Here is a 26714-nt window from a genome sequence, read left to right on the forward strand (position 1 = left end):
AGGGCCAGGAAAACTCCCACTGACCCCGACACCCGCAACACCCGCGCCGTGTGAAACCAGCCTCATGCATCGCTGGGGCTGGATCTTCCGGGCTGGATAAACACGCGCTCTTCCCTCCAAAAGGTATTTGCTGGGAGCGCGACCCAGCATCCTCCCACGCCCCACCAATCCCCCGATCATGCTTCGCCCTTTCGGCGGGGCTGGGGGGTGGCCGGAGGGGCTGGGGGGCTGCGAAGCCCCCCCACATCCAGCATGCAGCCACCAAACTTCACTTTTTTTTTCCTTCTGTAGCGACAGGACCCGGGCTCCGTGGCGGGCGAGGAGGGGAAGGCCACGGCGGGGGCTGCGGGGGGTTCCCACGGGTGGGTGGGCGGGGAGGCAGAAGCGGGGTGCGAGGCAGCGAGGGGCTGCAGAGGCGGGCGGGCAGACGCGGGGCCCTGCGCTGGCAGGAGGGTCTGGGGGTGCGAGGCGGGTGGCTGCATCGAAACAGGGGGAAAAAAAGAAAAAAAAAAAGAGAGAGAAAGTTGGTGAAACTGCGAAACTTTTCCTTATTCCGCGGTTTCGGGGTTTTTAACCCGAGGTGCTTTTTCCCTTAGAGAGCGGGGAGGGGGTCGGGCTCCCGTTCGGCCCCGGGCTGGGAGCTGCTCTGCTCCCCGATCCCCCCGGGACCCCGGAGCGCCCCCCCCCACCCCATCCCCACTCCATCCCCTCGACGGGGCGGGCTGGGGGGGGAGCCCCGCTTTGGGGGGGTCCAGCCGGGAGGGGGGGGTGAGCTCACAGGCGGGGGGCGGGCGGTGGGAGGTGCCTCCCCAGCCCCATCCAATGCGAGGGCGGGGGGGCGGGGGGGCCGGGCTATAATGCCCATTGATCCCGGCCGGCGCAGGCAGACAATACCGCGCCCCCGCAGCCGGGCAGCCCGCAGAGCCGCGACCCCCGGCCCCCCAGCACCATGATGTCCATGAACAGCAAGCAGGCGTTCGGCATGCACCCCATCCTGCACGAGCCCAAGTACCCCCACCTGCACGGCAGCTCCGAAGCCCTGCGCAGAGCCTGCCTGCCCGCCCCCCAGGTAACCCCCCCTCGCCCCCCCCGGGCGGGGCGCCGCGCTGCCCCCTCCCCAGCCCGGGCAACCCGCGGGTCCGCGTTTGGGGTTCGTTTCATTAATTTTGTTTTTTCTTTTTTGGGGGGGGGGGGGGTCCCGTCCCTGCTCGGCCCTGCCGTCGGAGTGTGGGGGGGGCAGAGTTGGGGGGTCCGGTCCGAGCTGGGGGACAGCAACCGGCTTGGCCAGCCCAGTAAAGCAGAGACTCGACGGGGCCCCCGCCGGCCCCCTCCCCTCCTCAGCCGCTCGCTTTTTTGGGGGACAGATTGCCCCAAAGGGATGGGTGCGTGCCCGGGGTCCGGCACCCCGCTCCCTTTATTGCGGGGGCGGGGGGGGGACACACACGCACAGGTTGACCTCAGTCCCCGGAGGGGCAGAGCGGGATCTCCGGGGTCTGCTCTCCTTTTAATCCTCTCCCTCGCTTTTTCTGTTTGGTTTTTTTTTTCCTCCCACTTTCCCCCCTGCCGCCCCCTCCCCGCGTCCAGATCCAGGGGAACCTTTTTGCGGGCTTTGACGAGACCCTGCTGCGGGGCGCCGAGGCTCTGGCCGCCGTGGACATCGTGTCGCAGAAAACCCACCCCTTCAAGCCGGATGCCACCTACCACACCATGAGCAGCGTGTCCTGCACTCCCACCTCCTCCTCCGTCCACCTGCACCACCCGTCCGTGCTGACCACCCACCACCCCCACCACCACCACCACCACCAGCCCTCCCAGGGCCTGGACGGTGAGCTGCTGGACCACCTCAACGCTGCCCTGCCGCTCGGAGGGGTGCCAGGTCCGGACGTGGGCTCCACACCTTCGCATCCTCACTCCCACATGTCGGCCATCAACCACATGGCCCATCACGCCCAACCGATGAACGTGTCCCACCCCCACGGCCTCGCTTCCCACGCCGTCGTCTCCGGCCCCGAGACGGAGACGGATCCCCGGGAGCTGGAGTCCTTCGCCGAGCGGTTCAAGCAGCGGAGGATCAAGCTGGGGGTCACCCAGGCGGACGTGGGCTCCGCGTTGGCCAACCTGAAGATCCCGGGGGTGGGCTGCCTCAGCCAAAGCACGATCTGCAGGTTCGAGTCCCTCACCTTGTCCCACAACAACATGGTGGCCCTCAAGCCCATCCTAGAAGCGTGGCTGGAGGAGGCCGAGCGGGCCCAGCGGGAGAAAATGACCAAACCCGAGATCTACACGGGGGGTGACAAGAAACGCAAGCGCACCTCCATCGCTGCCCCCGAAAAGCGCTCGCTGGAGGCCTATTTTGCCGTCCAGCCGCGGCCCTCCTCGGAGAAAATCGCCGCCATCGCCGAGAAGTTAGACTTGAAGAAGAACGTGGTGCGGGTCTGGTTTTGCAATCAGAGACAGAAGCAGAAAAGGATGAAATTTTCTGCCACCTACTGAAGAAGGGGCGGGGAGGGCAGTGGGGAGGGGGTGCCGGCCCCCCGCAACCGGCCCGCCACGCTCCCGGCCCCCGGGCAGGGTTTGGGGTCGTGGGCTTTTTCTTTCCCTGTTTAAAAAAAAAAAAAAAAAAAAATTGGAACAAAAACAAAAAGGAAAAATAAACCGAAAAAAGGGAAAGCCTCCCAAAGCGAAGCGAAGGGTTCGGTGCCTGCTCCTCACCCCCGGGCGAAGTGGCCCCGCTGTTTGTGACTGGTACAGACTGCTTTTGTAGATAAAACTGGAAAAAAGATGGAGAAAAAGGAAAAGACGAAACGGAAGGGGGGAGTTTTAAGGTGCTGGAGTCAGGGCAGCGGCGGGGAGAGCTCGGCGGGTCTTTGTCGCAGCCCCTCGCCCCTTCCCGGCTCGGCGCCGCGCTCCGCTCGGTGCCCGCTCCTTTTCTTTTCAAAAATTGAAAAAAAAAAAAAAAAAAAAAGAAAATTAAAACGAAAAAGAAAGCAAAGGAGCTCCGTATTTACCCGGAGGGCTGTAAATAGGGGGGCGCCGGGCCGTGCCCCCCGCTCGCTGCCAGCGCCCCACGCACACCCGCGCACACACACGCACTTGCATGGTTTTGTTCGCTCTCCCCTGGCCCCCAGCAAACCCATCGCATTTTTGCAATAATGTTTCTGTTTCTACCTCATCGGCTAAATTAAAAAAAAGAAAGGGGGGGAAAAAAAAAAAGGATTGGGAAAAAAAAAAAAAGAAAAGAATAAAAAAAAAAAAAGAAAAAAAAAATTGGCACGTCCCTGGAGTGACGGTTTGTTCGGGGAAAATGGAGATTTATTTTGCTTCAGTTTCGCTCAAATATCCGTATGATTTCGCTGTATAAAAAAAAAAAAAAAAGAAAAAGAAAAAAAATTTCCTACGCTTCGACAATCAAATCATTGGGGCTGAGAGGAGCGGGGCGGCCGGGCGGGACCGGCCCGAGGCCGCGGGGATGGGCGGGCAGCCCGGAACCGCCGCTGCCAGAGCCAACGCTGCACTTTCCAAGGCAAGGATACTTTTTATTTTTTTTTTTCTCTTTGCGTATTTAATCGAGAAATTTGCCTCCTTATCTTTTTTCTTTTCTTTTCTTTTTCTTTTTTTTCTTTTTTCTTTTTTTTTTTTTTTCAATTAAAGGAGGTTTCGTTCCGCTGTGTGTGTGCTGAATGGACCGCGGTGCCTGTGAACGCTGCAGCTTTCCGAATAAACCGTGCACGTTTCCTCTGCCTCCTGCAGTCACTGCGCCCCCCACCCCGGCCTCGGACCCCCCCCCCAAAAAGAAAAAAACAAAACCCAAAGGAAAAGCAAGGACACGCGGGGCAGGGCTACCCTCCCGCACGGGGGACGGGGGGCTCCCCCCGGGCGGACCGGTCGCTGTCCAGCGACTCAAGCCGGGGGGCGGGGGTTTGTTTACTTGTTTATTTGGGTTTTTCCCCCCCCTCCCTCTCCCCACGCGGGACTGCCCCGCGCTCGGGCTGCGTCGGAGCCCCCCGCGCCGCTCCCCGCGTGGGTCCGGTCGCGAAGCCTGGCGACCCCCGAGGCGGGGACACTTCCACCCCCGGCCCCGCTCAGCTCTCGGCTGTCGCCTCCCGCACCGGAACCGCTCCCGAAACGGGCGGGGGTCCGGGCCCTCGGGGTGCCCCCTGTCCCGGGGCCCACGGGGAAAACGGGGAGCCCTGGGTTTATTTCGTTGCATTTTACTGTGTTGTTTTATTTTATTCAATTTTGTTTCGTTTTGTTTTGTTTTATTTTACTTTGTTTTATTTTGTTTTACTTTGTTTTATTTTATTTTGCTTAGTTTTGTTTTGGTTTACTTCATTTATTTTATTTCATTTTACTTTATTTCGTTTTTTATTTTATTATTTTATTTTACTTTATTTTATTTTATTTCATTTTACCTTATTTTACTTTATTTTATTTTGTTTTATTTTATTTTATTTTATTTCATTTCATTATTTTATCGTACTTAATTTTATTTTATTTTATAAGTTATTTAGTGGGGGAAAAGTTATCCAAAGGCGGGGAGCCCGGGGTCCGGGGGGGGGGCGTTGTGCGATGCTGCACCCCAACAGCCGGATCCCCGCAGCGGGACGGAGCGGGTCCCGAATCCACGAATTTTCCAGAGGGAAAAAAAAAAAAAAGAAAAAACGGAGAAGCGGGAGCGGTAGCTGCCGGAGGAGCCGCCGCGCCGGGGGTGCGGAGCAGAGCCCGCGCTGCGGGACGGGAGCCGCACCGGGCTGGGTGACCGGTCCCGAACCCCCGGCCCAGCCCCGCTTTGTTCTTTCGCTCCGTCCCGGTTTTTTCCACGCCGCGAAAAGCGCATTTTCATAAATAGACCTTGGCCAAGTGCTGCCGATGAAATTTTAATGAGCGCTGGATGCTGAGTGCTGCCCGGGGGGGCCTTGGAGAATCAGCGCCGCGCAGCATTAGCGGGGCCCCGGCACCCCCCCCCCCCCCCCCCCCCCCACCCCCCACCCCGTTTCCCTGGCAGACACAACGCTGCGGTCCTGCCCCTCAGGGCCCCCCCCGGCCGCCCCCCTCCCAAAGCCGAGACCCCCAGGGACACAGCGATGGGCGCCGGGGTGGGTGCCCGGTACCGGCTACCGGTTGTTGCAGGTGCCCCTCCACCCCCGACTCTTAAAGAAAAGTTTGCGAAGGCGAGCGATGCAATATTTATCACCCACCACCATAAAAAGGCGCGTGGGTATTTCCCAGGCACAAATGCAAAACGCTCAGGCAAATGCGCGCTCTGCTCCGGAGCGGGAGCAAAAATCCCGGGGCCCCGTGCTGGCCGCCAGGTAAGGGGGTTGGGGGGGGGGGGTTGCTGGGAAGGATGGGAAGCGGCTTTGGGAGCGGTGATGAGGCCCGGAGAACTCATCACACAGGTGGGACTGGGCAAGAGGTGGCCCGGGGGGTTGATCCTGCTCCTGCTCCTGCTTGAGCAGCGGTCAGGTGCGAGGGTCTGTGAGGGAATTTGGGAGGAGAGGGAGAAGGGTCCCTTCTTCCATCCCGCCCCCTGCTCCTCAACAGCCACCTCGCAGGCACAGGTCCCAGAAAAGCTGGGAAGGTCTGGGAGCTAGGAGGGCCCGGGGACAGGTCCCGGCCCTGGTCCCGTGTCTCGGTTTCTGTGTCTGGTTCTCAGTGCTGGGGTTGGGGACGGGTAGGTGGGCAGGGGCAGTGAGGGACCCTGGTGCTCAGGCCCGGGCTGGAAACCTCAGAAGAACCCCAACTCAGGCTGTGCAGCGCGGCTCGCGGGGTGGGGCTGGGGGGAGCTCCAGGGCGAGGAGCGCAGGCTTGGCTGTGGAAGAGGGAGAAGCACACACTGAGGGGGTCACGGGCACGTGCACGCTCCTGGGGTGGGGGGGGAGGACGTCCCCGAACCATGGCCCCAGAGCCAAACCAGCATTAAATGGAAGGAACCTTAATTTGGCAGCAGGTCCGCCTCCAAGGGCAGCGGCTCGCCCACCGCCCAGAGCTCAGGGAGAGGGTGACGGCCACCCCAGGGCACTTGGGTCCCAGCCTTCCTGCGGGCTGGTGGGACAGGTGGGCACGGGTGGGCCAGGCCTCCTCCCTTCCCGACACTCCAGCCGGGAGGTGATTCATCCCGGGAACTCAGAAGCAGCCAATTCACCAGGGATTTGAGATTTGACTGGGATGTCTATGGGGTCTTCAAAGCAGGGGTGCACCGGGGAGCGCAGACCCCAGCTCCAATGGAGACGTATGTAAACGGGGATGTGACAGCTCAGCGGCGACCAGCGCTACCCCGGTGCTGCAGAGCCTTCCCGCCGAGCATCGCCTGCCAGCTCCGGGCTGCCGAAGCTCTCGGACGTGGCGTCTCGGCGAGCCCTGGGAGCTGCTGTGCGACCCTGCAGTGAGGATTTCCCTTGTGATGCGCCGCTTACTTCCAGACTGTTCAGCTCCATGCCATGCTCTTTCATTTATTTATTTATTCCTGCTATAAAATCCAAGAATTTGGGCATCCGAACCCCTTGGGCACACAGATAAATGACCCAGGCCGGTGTGTCCACGCCACCGCCCCGGAAAATGTGCAGGAACGTGCTCAAAGTTACCCCGCTCCGCTGAACGGAGTCCAACAACGCCAGGCGCACGCGGACGCGTTCGAAGCAAGCCCTGTCCCTCCTTTACGAATCAGGATGAAGTGGCTGCGAGGCTGCGCCGAGCCCCCTTCACCCCGCTCCGTTTCGCCGGCGCGGGGCCGAGGGTTCACGTCCCGAGGAGCGGAAACACTCCGTGCGCTGTACAAGAGCCCTGCCTTTGAAGGGCGCCCAGGTAACGGGTGCCCTGCTGCCGGGCGTGCCTCCATTATTCCGTGTGTTTCGGAGCCGCGCCGAGCAGATGCATTTTTAAAGAGGCCAGTGCTTGAAGCAGGCTCTGTTCCACTGCAGGAAAAAGGAGCCAAGCCGTAATTACGGCTGCACGGGCGCCCGGGCAGGGGGGAGGACAGCCGGGCTGGAGGGGGAGCCCGGGAAGAAGCTCCAGAAAAAGCTGGTTGATGCCTGATGCATCTCCCGGTTTGTGTTTCCAAGGACCAAATTCTTGAGTTTCCTCCTCTTGCCACCAAACCCAGAGCCGGCGCAGCACGAGCAGCGTAACGTTTGACTCCAGTACGCAAAAACGGAGCCCGTCCCGGCTACAAGGAATCCTAATAAAGCCACAAGTATTTTTATTTAAAAATCTGTGTTAAAGAAATACTTCCAGAAATTCAGTCCGGTGCTTTTCCCACGCAGACGGAGACCTCGCCGCCCCCCCCGGCTCACCGGCCGTCCTGCCGGAGCCCGCGGGAGCCGTCCCTCGTTTCCAGCCGTACGGGCGGCGGGACTCGGCTTCAGATCGTCGGGTGGATCAGAGAGCAGGGAAGCGCACGGGGGATTTCAGAAACTTTGGGATTCTGGAGATAGAGAGATCAGAGATAAAAATCTATATTTTGTCTGCAGCACCTCGCCGACGTTTCCAGCAGCTATAGGAAAATAAGCGCTCGCTGAGAAATATGAAAATGTCAACTAAGAGCGATATTTTATTGATACTGGGCGAGGAAGGTTTGTGTTTTACACAAGAAAAAAAGCCTGTCTGTTTGTACAAACTCTGCTCGAGTGCTCTGCGACCACTCAAGCGCTGTAAAAGCAAGTGTCCAACGCAAGGAGGAAACGCCCGTTGGCCTCGCGGCACAGTGGGGGCTGTCCACCACACGCGCTTGTCTGCGCGGGATCTGGTGGTCTCTCCAGACTCCAGGCTCATTCCTAACACCGAGATTAACGGCGGAATTTTTTTCCGGTTGTTTGTCAACATTTGTGTGCCACATCTCGGGGTCCAGAGTGAGGTCAGCGCTCGGGACCCTCAGGTGAGGAACGGCGAACTGCTCACCCCGTTTGCAGCCACGCGCCGCCGGCGCTGCGCCACGAGCACGGGTCGGGGTCGGGGATGCGCTGGCGCTAGTGGAAGCTTGGGGCAGGAGCGTCGCTTTCGCGCCGTGGCCAAAATCAGTGCTCAGCTCTCCCCTGGCCCGCAGCAGGATCTTGGCCGGACAAAGCGGGACCAAACCGTGGGCAGAGAGCCACCAAGGGAGTCCCAGGCTCCAGCCTCTCCCATCGGAGACCCCAACCTCCCCGCCGGGAGCCGGCACAGCATCCCGTGCTGGGGCTAACAGTTTCTGACGACTCTTCCCGGAGATGCTCCGGTGGTTTTCTGGGTTTCTGCCTCGCAGGCTCAGCGCTCTCTCATTCAGCGCCGTGCCTCTCCCCCGCAGCCGGGAGGGCCCGCTACCTCCGGGTTCTCGCATGGATTTTTCCTGACCCTAGCTGTGCTGTTTGGTTCAGATCTAAGCGAGCTTTTCAAGCGCGCTGCCTGGATGTCTTTATTAAAAGACACAGCTCAAGGAGGGGGGGGATGCGCTCTGGATGCCCTCCGTAGCCAAAACCATGGGAATCTCCTGCTCTACAACTGTTCGCAGCCCCCAACAGCTGCGCGGTGCAGCCGGCCGGAGCAGCAGGACACGGGGTCAGCTCTCTGGCCGTGACTAATTCGTCGCGAAGCGCAGTCCCCTCTGCTCGCTGCCTCTGTGCTGCCATCTCCCCTGGCGTCGAGGCGGGTGGACGGGCAGGGACGCGGTCCCGAGGGGCGCGGAGCAGCCGGGGCCGAGTCGCGTGCCCCACCGCTCGCGGAGGAGCCTGGCTCTGTGGTGGCTGATTTTTGCCGCGATGGCCGTGCATCCCCCCTGCGAGGGACTGGCTGTTGTAAGAGATTAGCTGAGCCAGCCACATGCTTCGTAACGTCAGTTGCAGTTTGGTGTTAATTATTTATGACAAAACTTCATAATGTGCCGTTAAATGGGCTGCAGGATATTTTGGTTAAATTAAGGAAACCTTAAAGCTCCCTCTGTAGGGCCTTGCCGAGAGCAAAGGTTCAATTAAAGCTCAGGCGCTCTGGCCTCTGCCGACGGCCTCCGATTCTTGAAATGATGGGAGCGTGGAGATCAATGCAACGGCTCGGCTCCGTTGCTTCCAGCAGCTGACTTCTCGGTGAAGCCTTTACCAAGGAGACTTCGAAGCTGGGTCTGCCGAGAGCCTGAAATGCCCTGTGACCACACAATCATGCTCCAGCATGCGTGAGGACGCAACTGGGGGGACAGCACTCTCCCAGACCCTGCGGTGCCTTTTCTTGGTCAGCTCTGGGCAAGCAGGTTGGCCTTGGTCTCCACCGTGGACCGGTCTGGTGGCCTGAGCTCCGGCTGCAGAGAGCTGAGCCACCCCAGCGCGGACACCAAGGCTTTCCTTGCCTTGGGTGTTGCTGAACAGCAGTTTAACCCAAGTACATCCCTTCCACTCACAAACCCCTTGCCGTTCACATCTCACATGCTGGAAACAGCATGAAAACGGGAGAAACGGGCTGCTGTGGTGGCTCCTCATCAAAATCAGGCCTTAGGAGAGCCCCAGTCTGGAAAGACACGGACCAGCTGACTTGAGGTCTTCCACAGCAGATAGGAATTATCCCTCCTTTTCCCACCCCTGGGATGCTCCTTGAGCCACCACCTTTCTTGCTCCTCCCTTGCTTTTTTGCTTGCAGAGGTGATGCCCAAGTCCACTGTGTCCAGCTCTGTGCAGTCCAGCTCTGGAAGCCGCCTTCATTCTGCTGACACAATGAAGCAAGGTTACTTTTCGGGGTCTGCTTGCGACCTCTCCCCTGGGCAGGAAGAGGTGAGCTGGCACACCAGGAAGCTGGAAAGGAGTGTGAAAACAAGGCATGAACTTCTGACTTCCTTTGAGGGACTTGGTCAATTAGACCCGTGCTGGGCTGGCAAAGGTTTACAAGGGGTTGGAGTCCAGGCATTGAGCAGGAGAGAGGGTAGTTTCTTGGGTTCATGAGGGAGAAGAGGCATTTTGAACTCTTACCTGCGTATCTCCTTCAGCCATGCTGTTTCTTCCCATTCTCCCACCGTTTATTACTAATGTATTGTATCGACGTGGCTCGCTGCACTGCTCATGAATGAGGGAACATCTCTCTCCCTTGGCTGATGGATCAATGTCCTTCCAGACCAACTTTCACGCCTACAGTTTTTGCCAGCCTTGCTGTTTCCCTGCTCTTTCTACTGCCAAGAAAAAGTCTTGATTTGGGTTTGGGTCTACACCACGAGGTGAGACCTTCTCTGTGTGGGTGAGAACACCTTCAAGAGACAAGGATCATTGGGCAGTGTGATGAACTTGCCTATGGGACCACTGCGATGTCTGCTGGTGTCTCTATCCCACAGTGATGCCCACCTGCCCCACTTCTTGTCAGGCCACGTGATACCGTCAGCAGTTAGCTGACCCTGGACATCCCGGCTTTGTGGATATGTGAAACTGCAGACATAGCAGGTCTCGCTGTTGAACCAGCCGTGGGCCTGGTGTTCCCAGACAAGAGCCTCTCTAGCTCACCCATGCTCCCTTTGTGACATCAGCCTTCACGCACCTCCTGCAAGGACAAAGCCCCTTGTGCGTGGCACCGTGCGCTCACCTCAAGCAGCCGCATGGCACGAGGGCAGTCTCTTCTGCCAGAACGTAAGTATAAATCAGCCAGCTGCAGAGCAGCGACCCTTTGGTGCTTTGGTGCCACTACATTCATCTGACTCTAGCAGGTGTCTTCAGGCCATCCCTACCAAAACCCCTGTTTAGCTCCATTTTAGCTACTTTCTTCCTCCTTCTCTCCCTCCCCTCACATCTTGCCCTTGCCTGATTTGGCAGGTCTGCTGTGGTACCCCCCAAGACAACACAGGAGCATCTTCTCTACCGCTGGTCCTTACCCACCTGCCTTGTTTGCCATCGGGCAAGGGGCTGCCGGTGTCTCCCGAGCTCCAGCTCCTCCGCTTGCTGGGCTGGAGCTGCCCCTCACCACGGAGAGCGGGTGACACCGTGGCATCGCTCTGGGACGATGCTGGGGGAGGGCAGGGAGAGGGGGAGGGTCACCCTGCAAGGAAACTGCTCGCTGGCCTTTTTTCTCAGCGCTGACCACACGCAGAAGTTTGGTGGCTGGGGACAGACCACAGCACCTCATGCTCCTCCTGTGTGTTAGAAACCATGACCGCTGGCACAGAGGATTTGCTAAAAACCTGCTCCTGGGCATCTTTTGGGTGCGCGGAGCGGAGAGGACTCGGGTTGATAAGCAAGGAGTTGCCCTCTGCTCCCCACACAGCCTTACACTCCCGCAAGGCAGCTTGCTCCTTAAAAGCAGCCGGCACCTGAAAAACCAGCGCTGATACGGAGAACGCGAGAATCCGCTCGGAGCCTGCCGAGCGGGAGCTGCGAAGGAGTGACGGTGCACTTTGCAGGCAGGGGAAGTGCGGCTTGCCTCCGCGCCAAGCCCTGATGGCTCCGTTCTGCTTCGTAAGGCTCTTGGCTCCCACGCGCTGGAGCCAGGCTCCCTCCTGGGGCCGGGGAGCGAGGAAGGTGGCCTCCCGCAAGCCACTCCGAATATTTAACTCGGTAAAAAAAAAACCACTCTCCTCTTCAGGGGTCTAAATCCTGCTGTAGGGTGTCACAGCAATGGATACTAATTGCCCTCAGAGGGATCCAGGTGAAGCCAAAGAGCCACTGCCTCCGTATTCCCTTTTTGTGGGAATCACAAAGCATCCTGCAAACGTTTCCATACAAAGATCTGCCACCGTCACAGCTCCCTTTCTGCTAAAATCCTCATTAGATAGCAATTGTCTCCGACGGCCTTGATTCCTCAGCTCTGAAACCTTCCCACGAATAGGAGGAGATCTTCAGGAGCATGATGCCAGGGGAAGCCAGCTGGATGGGGATTTGAGCTGCTAGGTGTAACTACTGCATGGTGTCCCAAACCAGGGCTCTTGCTGGTCCCAGGCAGTTTGGGGGTGAAAGCACCCCCCTGAAATCACCTTCCTATTCCCCTCCATCCTCATTGCAGCCCTGGGAGGGGACATTCCCCTAGAGATGCATCTTCAGCACGTCTACACCACTGTGACCACGGTTGCCATCACCAAGCCTGAGCCCAGCTGGGGACTTCCTCTCATCACAGAGATGCTGCTGGTCCAGCGTCTGAAGCCCTGGTTTATCCGTCAACCATGAACCCCAAAAGTCATGGATAACTGGGAGAGGCAAGGCACGACATCCTCAGATCGCTGCAAAAGAAGGGTCCTGTCTTCACCCTTGCCTGGAAGAGGCTGGGGGCTTGGACAGTTCTGTGCTTCCATGATGGACAAACCTGTCCCTCGAGAGTGAAGGTGGACCCGGTCCTGGTGATATTTTAGTACCTCAGAGGACAGCACAGCCCTGCCCAACAGGGACACCTTCTTCTCCTACCATGCCCAACCTCAGCCTCTCTGGCTCCTTCTTCTCTATGGAGAGGATTGCTGTGCCCTCTGGAAGAGCAGCTCAGAGCACAGGCAAAGGCACTCGATTTTGACTCTGGTTGGGGAGCAGCAAGTGGCAACCGCTCCAGCACCTGCCCCTCATCAGTTCTCTGCGCATCTCACCACAGCGACGGAGGAACAAACGCTCCCACCGCCAGCCTCAGCTCCCACCTTGTCAGAGGTGTCAGCCTCTTCTGATTTTGGAGGGCTCTTTCCTTTCTTTTTCTCTTGCCTTTTTTTTTTTTCCTCAAGCTTTTCTCTTCCTCTTTTTTTTCTTTTTCTCTTTTTTTTTTCCTTACCCCCCCACCCCCCTTTGCAGCCTCTGTTCTTCATCCATTATTTAGGCTTTTCTGACTGTAACAGCAACATTCGCCTTGTATACCTTGTGTGGGGTTTAAAATATAGATAAAAGCAGAAGGTCGGACTTGAAACACAGACTCTGACGGTTGCTGCTGACTTTGTCTGGAAGCTACAAAATCTGGAGCTGCCTGTGCCCAACGATGGTATTGGTACAGTTGGGTTGATTTTTTTTTTTTTTCTCTCTGGCTGATATTCCTGCAAACTGTCTAGGTATTTGATGTTTTCATCCAGCCTTTCAGTTTCTAAAAGTTCTGGGGCCTGGCTGGCTTCAGGACAGGGGAGCTGGACTCACACAACTTTTGCTTTGGGGCTGCAGGTCTGATCCTGACCCGGCTCCTGACCTGCAAACGCCTGCTGCTCTCCCGCCCGAAACGTGCCGGGGAGGAACGGGCAGGTGCCTCCATCCAGGATCCAGCAGCCTCTAATTGGCACCTCCGGTAGGAGATCCAACAAAGCTAAGGACTTTCCCTTTCAATTATAAATGCCCATGTTTCTTTTATGTTCGCTTTCTTCAGTCGTCCAAGCAATTGGATTTTGAGGACAAATGTTTGCAGGGAAGCAAATTTCAAAGTCAATGTGTGAAGAGTGCCAGAAAACACACTTTCTATTTGAACGGGAGGCTGGGCAGCCAGAGCATCCTTCCAACCAGGAGAGAGAGACCAGCCATGTGAAACAGCTGACCAACTGCAAATGAGCTAAAATTTTGAATATTCATGATGTGTCCAACGATCTGCTAACGAGACTGAGTACAAGTGATCAACAAGGCAATTGCTCACCAGCTAGGGACCTTCCTCAAGCATAGAAAAAGAGGTGAAAGTCAGCGAAGAAGGTGTAATTATGCGTTATTCACCAATGATTGCAGTTCAGAAAGTGACAACACATCACATTAGGAACCAGGAGGTCCACCCTCCCTCAGCCTAGTATCTTAAAGTTACCTCTACATGATTTCTTTGTTGACTTTATGACTGAATGCAAAAGCTTCGCGGAAGCCATCTGTCCTGCACGAGGATCTCAAAGAGGCTCTGTCTTTTGATGGGTTGGAGGGGTCCTAGGGAAGAAGTCACCTGATGAGCACTATCAGATGTCACAGCACTGAGCAACTTCAAAGGGCAAGAGCAGCCCATCAGCAGCAGGAACCACCCAAAGGAAGAGCCGCAGTTAAAACACAGAATACCATGATTTTGCTGTATAAACTTAGAGACAGATGTGCAAATCCTCAGCTGAGTTGTGGTAAATAGTAGATGTCTGGTTGCTTGGTCTTCAAGGCATTGCAGCTTCTCCAAGATGGGGCAGCAGGTGAAGGCAATCCTCAAAAAAAGTCCTTATTTTTCATATCAGTGAGATCCATGGAGGTAGAGAAACACCCTGAAAAAGGGTGGGAAATGCTCCCAGCATTGGCTGAAGTGCCATTTGATGAAGACATGGATAGAGGAACGCCAGCCATACCAGCCAGCATTCACCAGGAGCAGGGTGGGAGGGTGATATCCCAGGATTTTGCCTGCCGGGAGGTTAACGGGGCACGTTCTCGCTCTGCACAGAGTATTTACAGAGAACAAAGGGGCTGGCTCCCTTAAAAACAGACCCAAGGCTTCCAGTCACCAGCCAAAAGAGACTGTCTCAGGAGCCAAGGCCTTTCACAGCCAAGGCCTGTACACTTCATCATCCCTATCAGTTGGGTTGGGCAGCACTTGACCTCACAGGGATCTGCAGGTTTGGTGCAAGCTTCAGCCTGATCCCACGTAGCTGTGTGCCAGTAATTACCTACTAGAGCTAGATATTTTAACAGCAGGTATTGTTAGGACGTCTCTGTAGCCCATCTGGCACTCTGAAAATAACTTTTCTTTTCGCTGTAGCCTGAGGGAAAACGCGTCTGTCAGCATAAGGCTGGCTGTGGTTAACTCCCAGGCACTGTCCTTATCTAAGCAAGATTTTGAAGGAAACAGAGAAAGATTCACCAGCTTCGATGGTCATTGCATGTTGTGGGGCACCACTGACCCCCACGAGACTTTGACAGTTGGGGTGAGGGAAAAAGGCTGGACAATCTTGTTCCTTGAATCTTTGTGTCTGAAATACATTCAGTGCTCTCTAAAAGTCAATTTTTTTTTTCCAGCAGATTTGCAATATTTGGGGCATGGATCAGCCTGTGCTGTGTCGTCACAGCAGCTCTGAGAATGGCTGATGAGACACGGTCCATGAAGGAGTCCATCACCACAGAGTCATTACTCTTCCTCTCAGCTCACCAAACGTGGAGCACTGCCTTGACTGCGCCTACAACTACAGGCCAATTGGCAGGGGCATTACTGGCCAACTGGCCATGAGAGAGAAGATGCACAAATAAAAATACAATCATTTACAAGAGCAATAGAATAAAAAATTGCGTTGTGAAAGGGCATTCCCAAGACCAGCAGCTGCTGACAAGCCAGCATCTCTGGATTGGGGGACCACAACAGCACCACGTGGATTGAAATTGGCCTGTTATGGGTTCATGGGGCCTTCAGAAAGAGCATCTCTAAAATCCTCAAGGTGATATCTTTAATTCATCAACAGGTTGGCCAAGCCAGGTCCACAATCTGCTCTTCCTAGGATCTTAGGCATCAAAAGCAGTAAGACCTCCACTAAATCCAGGAATCACAGCACTGCTAATCAGAACTGGTTAAACAGACATCATTAAACTCAAAGTTTTACAGTAGGAGTATGGAACTTATCTATACAGATGTCTCCCTGCAAATCTTACTCACTTCCTGGCCTCAGTGCAGGCTGGCACTGAATAATTATCCATTTTAAAGTGCCTTCCTTCCACCGATATTCAGTACATTTGGGAATCTGTTTCCATTCTGATGCTCTGAGCGTTTGTTCCCTTTCTGACACCTCAAGCTAGGTGACTATCCCCACACTTAAACACTAAAATATAAAAATCACCGAATATCCTGCTGCTCCTGACGGGGCTGCAGAGAACTGCGAGTCCCCGGTGCTCTGGGAAAGGAACCCAGAATTTTTACCAAGAGGACTTTCCTCTGGGCTTTGGAGACAAACGCCCGGCATCCCAAGTCCAGCCTCATGTTTTTCTACCGTTCCCGGTCTTGACAGATACCGAGCTCTCAATGCTCCTGCTGAAGGCTGCCAGGACTGAAGACACCCAGTTTTCCCAGATCAGGTCCTCTGCGTGCAATAACCTCTCGGAAGCCTGATAGTTACTTTTTTTTCTTCCACTGGTACTGTCCATTTCGCCTTTGGCAAGCATCGATTTTCCGCAATTCCCCGAAGCCCTTATAAAGCAGCTGCCAACACAGCTCCCTCGCGGGCCACTTCTTTTATTTGTTGAACAAAAGAATCATCAACATTGTCTTCAGTGATGTTTGGCCAGTGGAGCCTGGGACTAGGATGCCGAGCTCCCTCTCCTGGCTGCCGGATCAAAAGGAATAGCTGAGAAGTCCTTCGTGCCAAAGAAATCCGGATTGCTGGGCTCTGGCTGAAGAAGGAAGAGCCCTTCCAGCTGTTTTGCAGGCTTTCAGATTTTGACTTTTTTTTTCCCCCTCCCAGTGAAACGTGTTGGAAAAGAGTTCAGGTGGAACATTATCTGTGTGTGGAACCTGCTTCCCCTTTTCCCTCATCTATCACTGTTAGCGAACAGATCCCAGTGGGAAAACAGCACCGAGGGTCTCTGCAGAAAATCCACAGCTGCCTCACTGTCGGTTACCGGTGCCGTGTTGCTCCATGGGGAGAGTGTGGAAAAGTTTGCCCGCATGTTGCCTGTCCTGGCTCCTGGGTGCTGAAGGGCTCGTGCGTGGCTATGTCAGAGAGACAGTGTCTGCAGGACCAGCACAAATGGATGGGAGGCATTGAGCAGCACTCAGGGCTCACAGCAGGAGAGCAGGGAGCTCAGCTGGCTCAAACACTCAAAATCTTCAAGTGAACACCACAGCATAGGTGGTAGACACAGCTTAGTTCCACGAGACCCTTAAATATCTCCAACTGACCTTTGCTATTTCCAAATCAGGGCTATCTTCCCCAAACCCAAGGAGGAAGTAAATTGCCACCATGCTCCAAGAACAAGTGCCATCATTCCAGGAGCTGTTTAAAAAAGGTTCAGGCCAGGACACCACCCGGATGGTCCATGGCATAAAACTGAACTACTCTCATCCATGAGCATAGGTGAGCCATTCCATCCAGCTGTTCTGGACCATTTGTCATTGCAGACCGCAAGGCACCAACCCCATCATAGCCAGGGGATGGGCCAGTGCTCTGCTGGTCACCTCACGTGCGAGTAAAGAATACCATGAATGTCTACATCTTAGATAGACCTGCCCAAAGCTTTTTTCCTTTGAAGCAACTTTACCCCTTCAACCTTGTTGTCGAACAGGACCCAGAAGAACGAGGAGAGGTACAGACAGAGGTAATAAAGACAGCCAGAGGAGCACAATGGTCTCCTCTCCAGAACAATTAAGCTGCCATCCTTCTTCCATCAATTTTGGTAACCTTGTGGCATATGCTGGCCGCAAAACCTCCCAACCTTCTCCCATGACTGTCCAATACCCTGCACCTCTCAACCCTTCTCTTTCCACTGCAACAACTCACCCTTATCCTCTGTAGCCCACCTCAGGAGTTTTCAGGCAGAAAGGACCCAATGAGAAGACTGTGGGCTGGAGGCAGATGAGTGTTTGGGAGAGGGGTATGTGCTGGTCCTAGAGTTGGGCTCAGGCATGACAGACCATGGCTCGCTTTCTCCATCTTCAAGACAAACCCAGGGCAGGCAGATCGGGTGGTGGATGCTGATAGCACGAGCAGCGACACCCTCTCACTGGTATCTTTCATGGCCAAATCCTACTTGAGTGAGACTTGTTCTGACAAGACAGGAAAATGAGCTTCGCAGCGCGGTGACGAGCCGCTCAAAGGAGGAAAAGGCTTCCTACCTAAAAGGGAAACGAAAGCTCAGCAACAAGGTCACCTCCACTGCCTCAGGCAATCTGAGGGATGACAAAAGTTGAGACATGTAGCACATCAGCAGAAGACAAAAGCCATCCCTGGAGGGCAGAAAGACAGAGGGAGCGCACAGCGTACAAGAAATTTAATGTGGGGAAAGCCACGAGGATTGCTGCCATTTAAAGGATACAGTCCTGTGTGATAACGTAGCATCACGGCTCGCAGGAGCCTTGACCAGGACTCTCCAGAGCCATTTATGCTCCAGACCTGGCTCTGAGTCCTCGTTGACTACTGATGGTGGGCAGGTGGCCAAGCAGCACCCAGGAACACGAATAATTGTTGGAATTTAGCTCTTGTCTCCAAATCTACAGCTTTTTTTCCGCTCTGCCCACAGCATCCGAGTCCGTTGGGGATGGATGGGAATTTGTAGTGAACCAAAACGCAGGGCTCAGTGGGCCTGTCCCAACACCTGAGCTGCACCAACAAATATACAAGGAAATAGTTTAGCTTTGTCTAGAAATTAGAGTTCTCTTTGCTGAGGACTTGTGATTGTCCCTTTCCACAGATCCAATGGTTTCTAAGACCAGAAGGGTCAGGGCAACTGCTGTTTTGTTGGGCCTGGGAGAAGCGCAAATGACTTCAAAGCCAAGAGCACACGAGGTGCAGATGGCTCTAATGCCAGAGAGCAGCTGGGATGTGCACAGGTTTTCCAAACACAGGGGGGGAAAACCAAAGGGAGGGTGTCTGGATCCGTGCTGCAAGTTCCAGCAGAGCAGAAAATCTGACATCACTCAGTGCAAAGTGCTTGGCACAGATGGAGTAACCAGGAATAAGTAGCTTTGGGTTTCTCCTGGAAACTCAGGAGTGGAGAACCTCACCTCACCTCACAGCCATCTGGAAACAATGGTAAAGGCAAGATTTGTGTAAGGGAGTTAGATTCTGAACAGCTGGAGTATTTCTGGGGAATTCACTCAAATTGGCACCTGGAAGACCAAGAAGCACTGAAATCTTCACACCCTCTCTTATCCCCCATGGTCTTTTGAAACTCCTCTCCTGGGTGCCCCATTCACCTGGGACCCTTGAAGACCCCACCGCAGAACAAAGGTGTCTTTCAGCTCCGAATAAGAAGAGTTAAAGCGCTGTGTGGGCAGTCTGGAAGCCGGTGCCACAGCCATATCCTTCAGCAAGGCAGCTGTATTTCCCCTTTCTATCACACGCATTTAAAAGCTTTTAAGAGAAGATCTATCCCCTCTGCTGGCAAACGCAGTGCTGGGCTCTCCGGGTTCTTAAATCATTGTAAAACACAGAGCGATATGGTTTTAAAAGCCTTTGCTCCCTGCCAGCCGCAGGAAACCTCAGCGCAGCTCAAAGCTCCCTGCACTCGCGAGACCCCAGCCGAGGGGCTGCTGGGGCTCCGTTACGGGCCAGGAAAGGGCTGGGTACTGCCTGACGATGACGATGCATTGGGACAAATGAGGATTTTCTCACTACGTCATTGCTAGACGCAGAACAAGACTGCACATCTAGCCCAGGCATTCTTATTTTTTGTCATTTAACGTGTTAGATCTCCATGCTCGAGGGAGCACGTTGTGTTTGCCGAGCTGCTTAAGGGCAGGAATGGGTGGCTCCCCTGCCAAATTCACCTTCGGAGAGTGAGGGTGCCCAAATTCCTGGCTGAGCTTCGGCTGCAGAGTCCTTTACCCTGCCATCCTCACACAGACTTTGGTTTCAAGCCCAGGCAATTCAATTCTCTCACTTTATCCTTTGTGCAATACTTTGCCACGTGCTCTCAGACAGAAGAGCAGGGGTGGTGAACTGGGAACACTGGCAAGACCCAGAGGACAGTACTCCCTATCCAGAGATGGGGGTGCATCTCCTGTTTCATCTTCCCCTTGCCAACATCCAAATCTCTTGGCCATTTTCAATCCCTTTGGCAGCTCTCAGAAGCCATCACGCTCCTCCCCAGGAGAGACAGCCAACCCCTCTTAGTGCCTGTTGTGGTTTAGCCCCACTCAGCAACTAAAATACCACGCAGTCGCTTGCTCACTTCCCCCACTCACCACCCTTCCAGTGGGCTGGGGAGGAGAATCAGGAAAGAAAAGACAGCAGAACTGCTGTGCTGAGATTAAAAAGAGTTTAAGAGCACAACAGAGGAAAATAAAACAGAGACAGAAAACAAAACCAATAATAGAAAATACTTAAGCACATAACTTACAGCGCACTAACTCACCACAGTTCCTGACACCCAGCTCCCTCCAAGGCACCAAAACTCAGCCCCTAGCACCGTCCCCACTTTATATATGGAGAAGGACATCAGATGGAATGGAGTAGTCCTTGGGCTAACTAACCTATCCCAGCTGTGTCCCCCAGCCACAGGTGCCACCAGCTCCAGCTCCCCTCCCAGCTCAGGTGAGAATTAACTCTGTCCTGGCCAGAGCCAAGACAATGCTGGAGGGAGAGTCCCAGCACTCCGGGGACTCTTTCCCAGTGGCTGCATCCTGCAGATTTCTGGACATACATTCTGCAGGCTTGTAAGCATGTTGGGACCTGTTCCTGGCCAGTTTAAGCAGCAGGCACCAAGGACGTTGGCGTGTGTGGTGAGGAGAGCAGTCCCTCTAGATGCCACCCCTTAGTGGCTGTCCTTGCCAGACCATCCAAAAACTGCTTGCTGCTTTCCCACCGGGCTATCAACCAGCCACAAGCCCAGGAGTCAGCCCGTCTTCCCTGTGCAGAAGGGAACCTGTAGCCTTTGATTCTATAGATTTTATTTTTAATGTTTTGCTCTGTTCCTGGTGGGTTTATACTCCGGGTTCCCAGGACGAGCCTGCTCGGCTGCTGCCCGCTGAGGCGTACAAGGGACCCTCGGAGCACGACGAGGGTGCTGTCCCAGCCGTGCAGCGATGCTCTGCCTCGTCGGCTGGGGTTTTGCAGCCTGCGGGCTCCCCTGCAAGCCTGGAGAGGCAGAGGAGCCCCCGGTTCCATTTTGTTTCCCACATCATGACCGCCTTGGCAAAGCTTTGTCGCTTTTCTGGCGAGAAAACTGCCGCAGTTACGGGGTGTGGCATGGGAACAGCCCGGCTCGGGCTGGAAAGGAGGCAAGAAGAGTCCTGAAAGTTAACGAAGCTGAGGAGAAAGAGGAAATTTTGGCCAAGCGCAGACTAAATCATCCCTAGCAGAGAGCGAGGAGCCTGCTGTGAACCCAGCACAGCACGGCGCACGCAGAGGGTCTCACCTGCTCGTCCCCGGGGCTTTCCCGCACCCCAGGTTGTTTGCTGAGCTAGGCAAGGATCCCCCTCCCCTTCCTGCCCCCCTCCAAAAGGGCTTCGAGCTCCTCCACCTCCGTCTGAGCCCATCTCCGAGTTGCCGAAGTTTCTCCGGGCCCAGCCGTGCCGCTGCCAGGGATCCTCCCTCTCGCCAGCGCTCGCCGCTTCATTTATCTGCAGGATCGGTTGTAGCCGTATCGATTTTTCCTCTCTCCCTCTCCTCTCTGTGTTTGCTTTCTGAATTATGCAGCGGTGCAGTTTTTCCTCCTCGCGCGGCGCGAGCGAATTGCAGAGGATCAATTGAGCCCTGCCAGAGTTTAGTCAGGAATCCCCAGTAGGGGCCAGAAGAGAGAAAGGAGAAGGGGAGATAATGAAGACGGGGTCGATCAATCCAATCGCGGCGCAAAGGAAAGAAAGGAAAAGAAGAGAGAAAGGGGTCTGAATAATCAGCCAGTTTTCCTCATGCAATTCTCAGATCCCCCAGTCTCAATCAATAATCAACTTTGACACTCATCGCTGCAGAAACAAACACAAAAAATTCCCCCTAAACTCAAATAATGTTGTGCTTTATAGCGCGAGAATAGCCAATGATGCCCTGGTAAAGACGAGGAGAGGGAGAAGATTTCTTCCCCTTCCTCCTCTTGGCTTTTAAAAGCACATATCATGAAGGCTGGCTAGATCTTGGCTGAGCCGAGATGAAAGGAGTGCAAACAGGGCTTTTAGTAGTTTTGTTGTTGCAATTACTTTGCCAATAGTAATGATTTCGAGACAGGACGGAGGATCTTTGATGCCGGGCTGGTGACGTGGAGGGGTGGACAGAGAGTTGCTGGGTTTGGGCCAGCACTGCATGCAAATCTCGGAGACGAAACCTCATGGATGCAACCAGGCATTAGCTTTGCTTAGCCGAGAGCGTGCAAATGAAGCACAAGAAAGTGCCCGACCGAGGCACGGGGACCGCAGGTACCATCCGCACGTTGGGACAGCAGGCGGCAAGAGATGTCCTCAGCCATTTCCCTCAACGCTGTGCCTGGAGAGCTTAACCAGGCTTTATTTTTAAATTAAAAAAAAAAAAAAATCTTTTAGATTTCTTAAATCAAGCATTTCTGTGCTGAGTCTCCACATGCAGGAAGGGAATTTCGCAAAGTCTTTGGAGATCCTGCTCCATCCATGCCATCCCTCGCTCCAAGAGCAGTGTGAATGTAGCCAGCAGTTGCCTCCCGTGAGCAGCCAGCCCTGGGGCCATGCGGTGCCCACCACGCTTCCCTGAGGCTTGGGGGACCCAACCTCTGAGTTCTGCAGGCTGTGGAAATCCAACCTCCACAAAGCCCTGCTAGGTGGGAGAGCCTACCCGTCTCGGGGCTGCCTTATTTCCAGAAGGACAGGCTGGTTCTGGCTTTTTGGTGTGGTTTTGGTCAAGTTCAGTTCCTAAAGAAAGCATTATTTAGATCTGGAAACTCGAGACCTGAAGCTACCAATCCAGCATCTGTTGTAAAACTGTGGGAAAACTTAGGAGGACAACTTCTGTTTGAACTTCTGTGCAGGACAGAGTAGTGACCTTGAGCTCGCAGTGACATCGAAAAATCAGAGCTTACCTAGTGGGTGGATGGGAAGGATGGGAAGGCATGGATGGGAAGTCTGGATTATTGACCACGGGTGCTTGGTCTCTATATCTCATGTCAGAAGACAACTGAATTTCCTACACTCCAGTCCCTGAAATCAGGAAAAGTCTTTCTTTTTAGCCAAACAGAAACTCTTTTTTTTTTTTTTTTTGGGACAAAAATGCTGGGAGAAGACCTGTTGCAATTTTTAGAAGGAACGTTGATAGAGATGATTCCTTCCCTTGTCGTCCACACTGGACTCCAATGCCAGGAGCTGCATTACCCATCCCATCCGGCGTTTTCCTCGATGCAGGAGCTAATTCGGTCCCTCTGTTCTATATTCACCCGTGTTCGGTGGGAACGCTGTAATCCCTGATGCTCCTCACCCCAACGGCCTGACTCCAGCCAGGTTCGGAAGTTAATAACGAGAGAGGCCGCACCTGGCAGACGTGAGGTCAAAAGCTATCGATGGGAGGCCAGGACTGGAAAGAGAGGAGCTGGCAGAAAAATAGTTTAAATTCAACAGCTTCCCTGATTAGGCTCAGATTACTCTAAAAAAAGGTGATGTCTAAGGTCTGTGCTTCTGCCACCATTTGCCCCACAATTTTACAGAAGGATCAGCACAAGCTGTAAGAAATTAACCCTTGGGTTAATAGGGATGGAGGTCCAGCTCAGCCTGGTTGGGATGGAGATCCAGCTCAGCCTGGTTGGGATGGAAGTACAGCTCAGCCTGGTTGGGATGGAGGTCCAGCTCAGCACTCCCTGGCTCCGCCGCAATGCAGGGGAGGGCTGTGCCTCTGACATCCCTCGCTGACCGCGCGGACAGGACCACGAACTTCCACGGAGCGCTTCCTGCCGCGGCATCCCCGACAACCCCACTCCGTGTCCTGCAATCCAAGCGAAGCCGCTGCTCGGCAAGGTTCTGACATCCACCCCGCCCTGCCTGCGAACGGTGCCTGGCCACAGCCACGCAGACGGGCGTCGCACCTAGAGAAGGGATGGACATCCTTCACGCTTCCTCCAAACACAAGCGGATCATGGAGGTGTCGAAGGAATCACCAACAGCTTGCACAGGAGTGTCTGTGTGGCAGGGCTGCACCAACGAAACCATGCCCTGAAGTTTAATCTTCACCAGAAGACAGACGGACCTTGCTGGAGTCAAGGTGTGGACAGGGAAGACTGAACCTTTCCCTTTCGCCAGCTGACGCACAGGGCCGTTTCCTCGGACATCTCCTGTGGCGTTTGGCTGGTGCTTTCCCTGGCACTTAGGAAGACGACTGAGGAGGTACGCAGCTCCAGCAGGCTCTTCCAAGCCAACCACCCCCCTCAGCTCATTGCCCAGCCCCTCCACTGAGGGCAGGCCACCTCCAGCCCATCCCGGGAGCGCGGGAGGATCACAGGCGCCTCAGGAAGGCGGGAGGCCGGGCTGGTCCTTGAGCGACGTTACGGAAGTAGCTCCTTCCTCTCCTCCTCCCAGAAGTTGTTCCACATCTTCTGCTAATAAGGGCACGGGGAGAGAGAGAGAGACGGGGAGAGGAGAGGAGAAAAACTGCTCTAAATTATTCATCGGCAATATCATTATGTGTCATAACAGCGTGTCTGTGATGGGAAGGAGCGAGGGTGGCAGGGGCTGGGGTAGCACAGTCCGGGCTGCACAATAGCGAGAGCTGATTAAATATTGATGTGCACTAATTGGCTACAGGGTTTCAGGACAGCTTGGGCTTTGTTGGGATCATTTGTATGCTTGCTTTGGAAATGGACCCCCCCCACACACATAAACCCAATATTTTCGTCTGCGAGTCTTCTCCCTCTTCCTCCTCCTCCTCTTTCCGTCCACCCTCCCTCTCTCCCTCCCCTGCTTCCAGGCCTCCTGATCCCCCTGTGTGTGTACAAATTAACATGATCTTAACCTCTCCTGATTTTCTACAGCGCTGACATGCTGCCAACACCTCTCTGCAATTAGGCTAAGCTTGCAGAACTGCTTTTTGGTGCAGAAAACACGCCTTGCCCTCACAGACCGTCCTCTCCTTGCATCTGTGCCGGGCCTCTTCTCCTAGCACTTCTCCTGCTGTTGCCCCCAGAGGAGGTGGAAAGTCCTTCCCAGGTGTTTTTTTTTCCCTTCTGGAATGCTCCAGACCTTGAGATGGAGCCTCCAACGGCTTGCACCCATAGACCTGAGCAGGGATGTGAGTGGCGTGAGCGGGAGAAGCTTGACGTTCATAGGCCGGGTTATTTCGCGGTTGAACTTAAACATCACAAAGTCTCCAGAGCCTGGGCTGCTCTGCCCACAGCTCCAGCTGTTCTCAGTGTCTCCGATAGATCCACCCAGCAGAGCAAGGGATCCTTCCTGCAATGCGTCCTGCTCTGCTAAATACCTTTATCCAGCCTTTTGGCATTTTAGCGATGCTCTTCGCAAAGAACATCCCAGTGAACATCCCCAGAACATCCCAGTGAACATCCCCAGCATCAGACCAGATGGGCTAGAGACCTAGTGAAAGAAGACTTTTTCTTTCGAGTTCTCTAAGCTCCTGGTTTTTGGTAGTTATTATTAAAATTTTAAAGAAAGGGTGACACGCATGATCTACGCTATCTTTCAGCTGAATGGCTGAGAGGTGTAGTTTGGGGAAAGGTGTCTGCTAGAGACATTTCCCAAGCCGCTTTTAAATAAATCAGACGGCACAGAGTGAGGCGAGGACCGGAGGAGGCACCTCGTGAGCCTTGGTGCGTGCTTTGCCAGACGCGTCCGGTAACACCCTGTTGAGTTTTTACTCCAGTGAACGACGACAGGACTTCCCAGAGGAGTCTGGTAAATCCGGCCAGCACAGCAAGAACAAGACATATGTTAATGAGAAGCATATCAACAGAAATAAATTTCTAGGACCGGATCTTGGAGTCCACGTTCATTTTCTCTTGCTTCCGTCACTTGAGGGTTTGCTTCCACCAAGATGAATGGGCTGGCTCAGTGTGATACGGGATTCGGGCGATGTGGGCTCTATTCTTCGCTTTGTCTCTTCAGCCTGCTGGGTGATCTGGACATACGCCTATATTCCTGACTTTCCCTTACGAAATCTGGGCTGCCTGTATCCGATGGGCTGAGGAGCGATAGCGTGAACCAGCCAGACACAGTAACGTACCTGGGGGAATTGCCCTGTGCTTTATATTATTATTCATTTTCTCTACTGAATAACCCTGTTGAAACATCTCTGTATTCCACAGAAACCTCCACAAAAAATCATATTAATATCGCTACCGCTTACCCCCGGAACGGCATGGTTGTCTGTGCCGGAGATGTACCGAAAGCTGAGATGTGCCCCCCAAACCAGCCGTTCACTCTGCCTGTTTCAGCCCTGGCCTGGAAAACAGCTTCAAATCCCGTTTGCTGGAATACGCATGAGACCCACACCTAGCCCAGACCAACCCTAGAGAGAAGGAGCTGCTAATTTGTTAACCCCCTTGGCCACTGCCCGGCACTGCGTGAGGGACTTTAACGTTGCCTGCAAACCCCAACAAGACCCCAGAAATAGTCTCCTCTCCAGTATGAGCTACCTCAGGATGCTCTGAGAGATTATTTTTTTGCGCAGTCTGAGACTGTGAGAAAATGAGTGGTGAGTACCTGGGTCTGGAAAACGCCCGCCGTGCCTGAGGTGACTCCAGCTCCCAGGCAACGAGTTTGAAAGGTGTCTAAACAGCCCTGGGAAGAGGCAGATGCTCCATCTCACAAAGTCGTCGGATCTGCCACAGATAGGAAGGACCAGTCAATGGTCAGCCTTTGGGGCAGCTCCTTTGGTCCGCTGGGTCCGGGATGGATCCAGGACCTGGGGAGGTACTGGGTTGGACAGGCAGGGATACCCCGCCCCCGCCATGGAGCTTTCCCTGCCCGCAGCAACATTTGTCTTGGGCCCTTTCTCAGGAAGAAGCGACACCTCTATAGTGAATTCTCCCTGCTTTGGTTGATCGCCTTCTGAACCCGTGCAAACCCTTACCATGAACGCTGTGGGTTCAATCCGCCATGTGCCTTACCACGTCCCCTGCCTCATTTTGAGCCTGCCACCTGCGTCTGTAGGGTCCCAGAGTTCTCTCAGGAGAGATGGTGGGTCCAGCCGATGACTCTGACGGTCAACACGGAGAAGGAGAAGCCAGGTGCTGCGCGTGAGGGACTTGGCTGGGCGATCTCCGAAGCTCCTGTGCTCTCAGGAT

At 54.6% G+C, this 26714-nt stretch overlaps 1 protein-coding gene across 1 annotated transcript; it reads left to right on the plus strand.

The window, feature by feature from the left end:
- The first annotated feature begins 834 nt into the window (after nucleotides 1–834).
- Nucleotides 835–2616, plus strand: LOC147599346 (brain-specific homeobox/POU domain protein 3). Its single transcript, XM_086756423.1, has 2 exons — nucleotides 835–1069; nucleotides 1585–2616. The coding sequence occupies exons 1-2, from the start codon at nucleotides 950–952 to the stop codon at nucleotides 2491–2493; spliced, it is 1029 nt and encodes a 342-aa protein (XP_086612549.1). The 5' UTR covers nucleotides 835–949; the 3' UTR covers nucleotides 2494–2616.
- Nucleotides 2617–26714: the final 24098 nt, after the last annotated feature.

The sequence above is a fragment of the Chlamydotis macqueenii genome, chromosome 11, assembly GCF_036417535.1.
Source record: "Chlamydotis macqueenii isolate bChlMac1 chromosome 11, bChlMac1.mat, whole genome shotgun sequence".
NCBI classification, from domain to species: Eukaryota; Metazoa; Chordata; class Aves; order Otidiformes; family Otididae; genus Chlamydotis; species Chlamydotis macqueenii.

Bases quoted from the DNA above. Each gene is read 5' to 3' on its own strand.
- LOC147599346 (XM_086756423.1), top strand. From the start codon at position 950: ATGATGTCCATGAACAGCAAGCAGGCGTTCGGCATGCACCCCATCCTG. The intron at 1,070-1,584 runs GTAACCCCCCCT...CCCCGCGTCCAG, and splicing joins CCTGCCTGCCCGCCCCCCAG to ATCCAGGGGAACCTTTTTGC.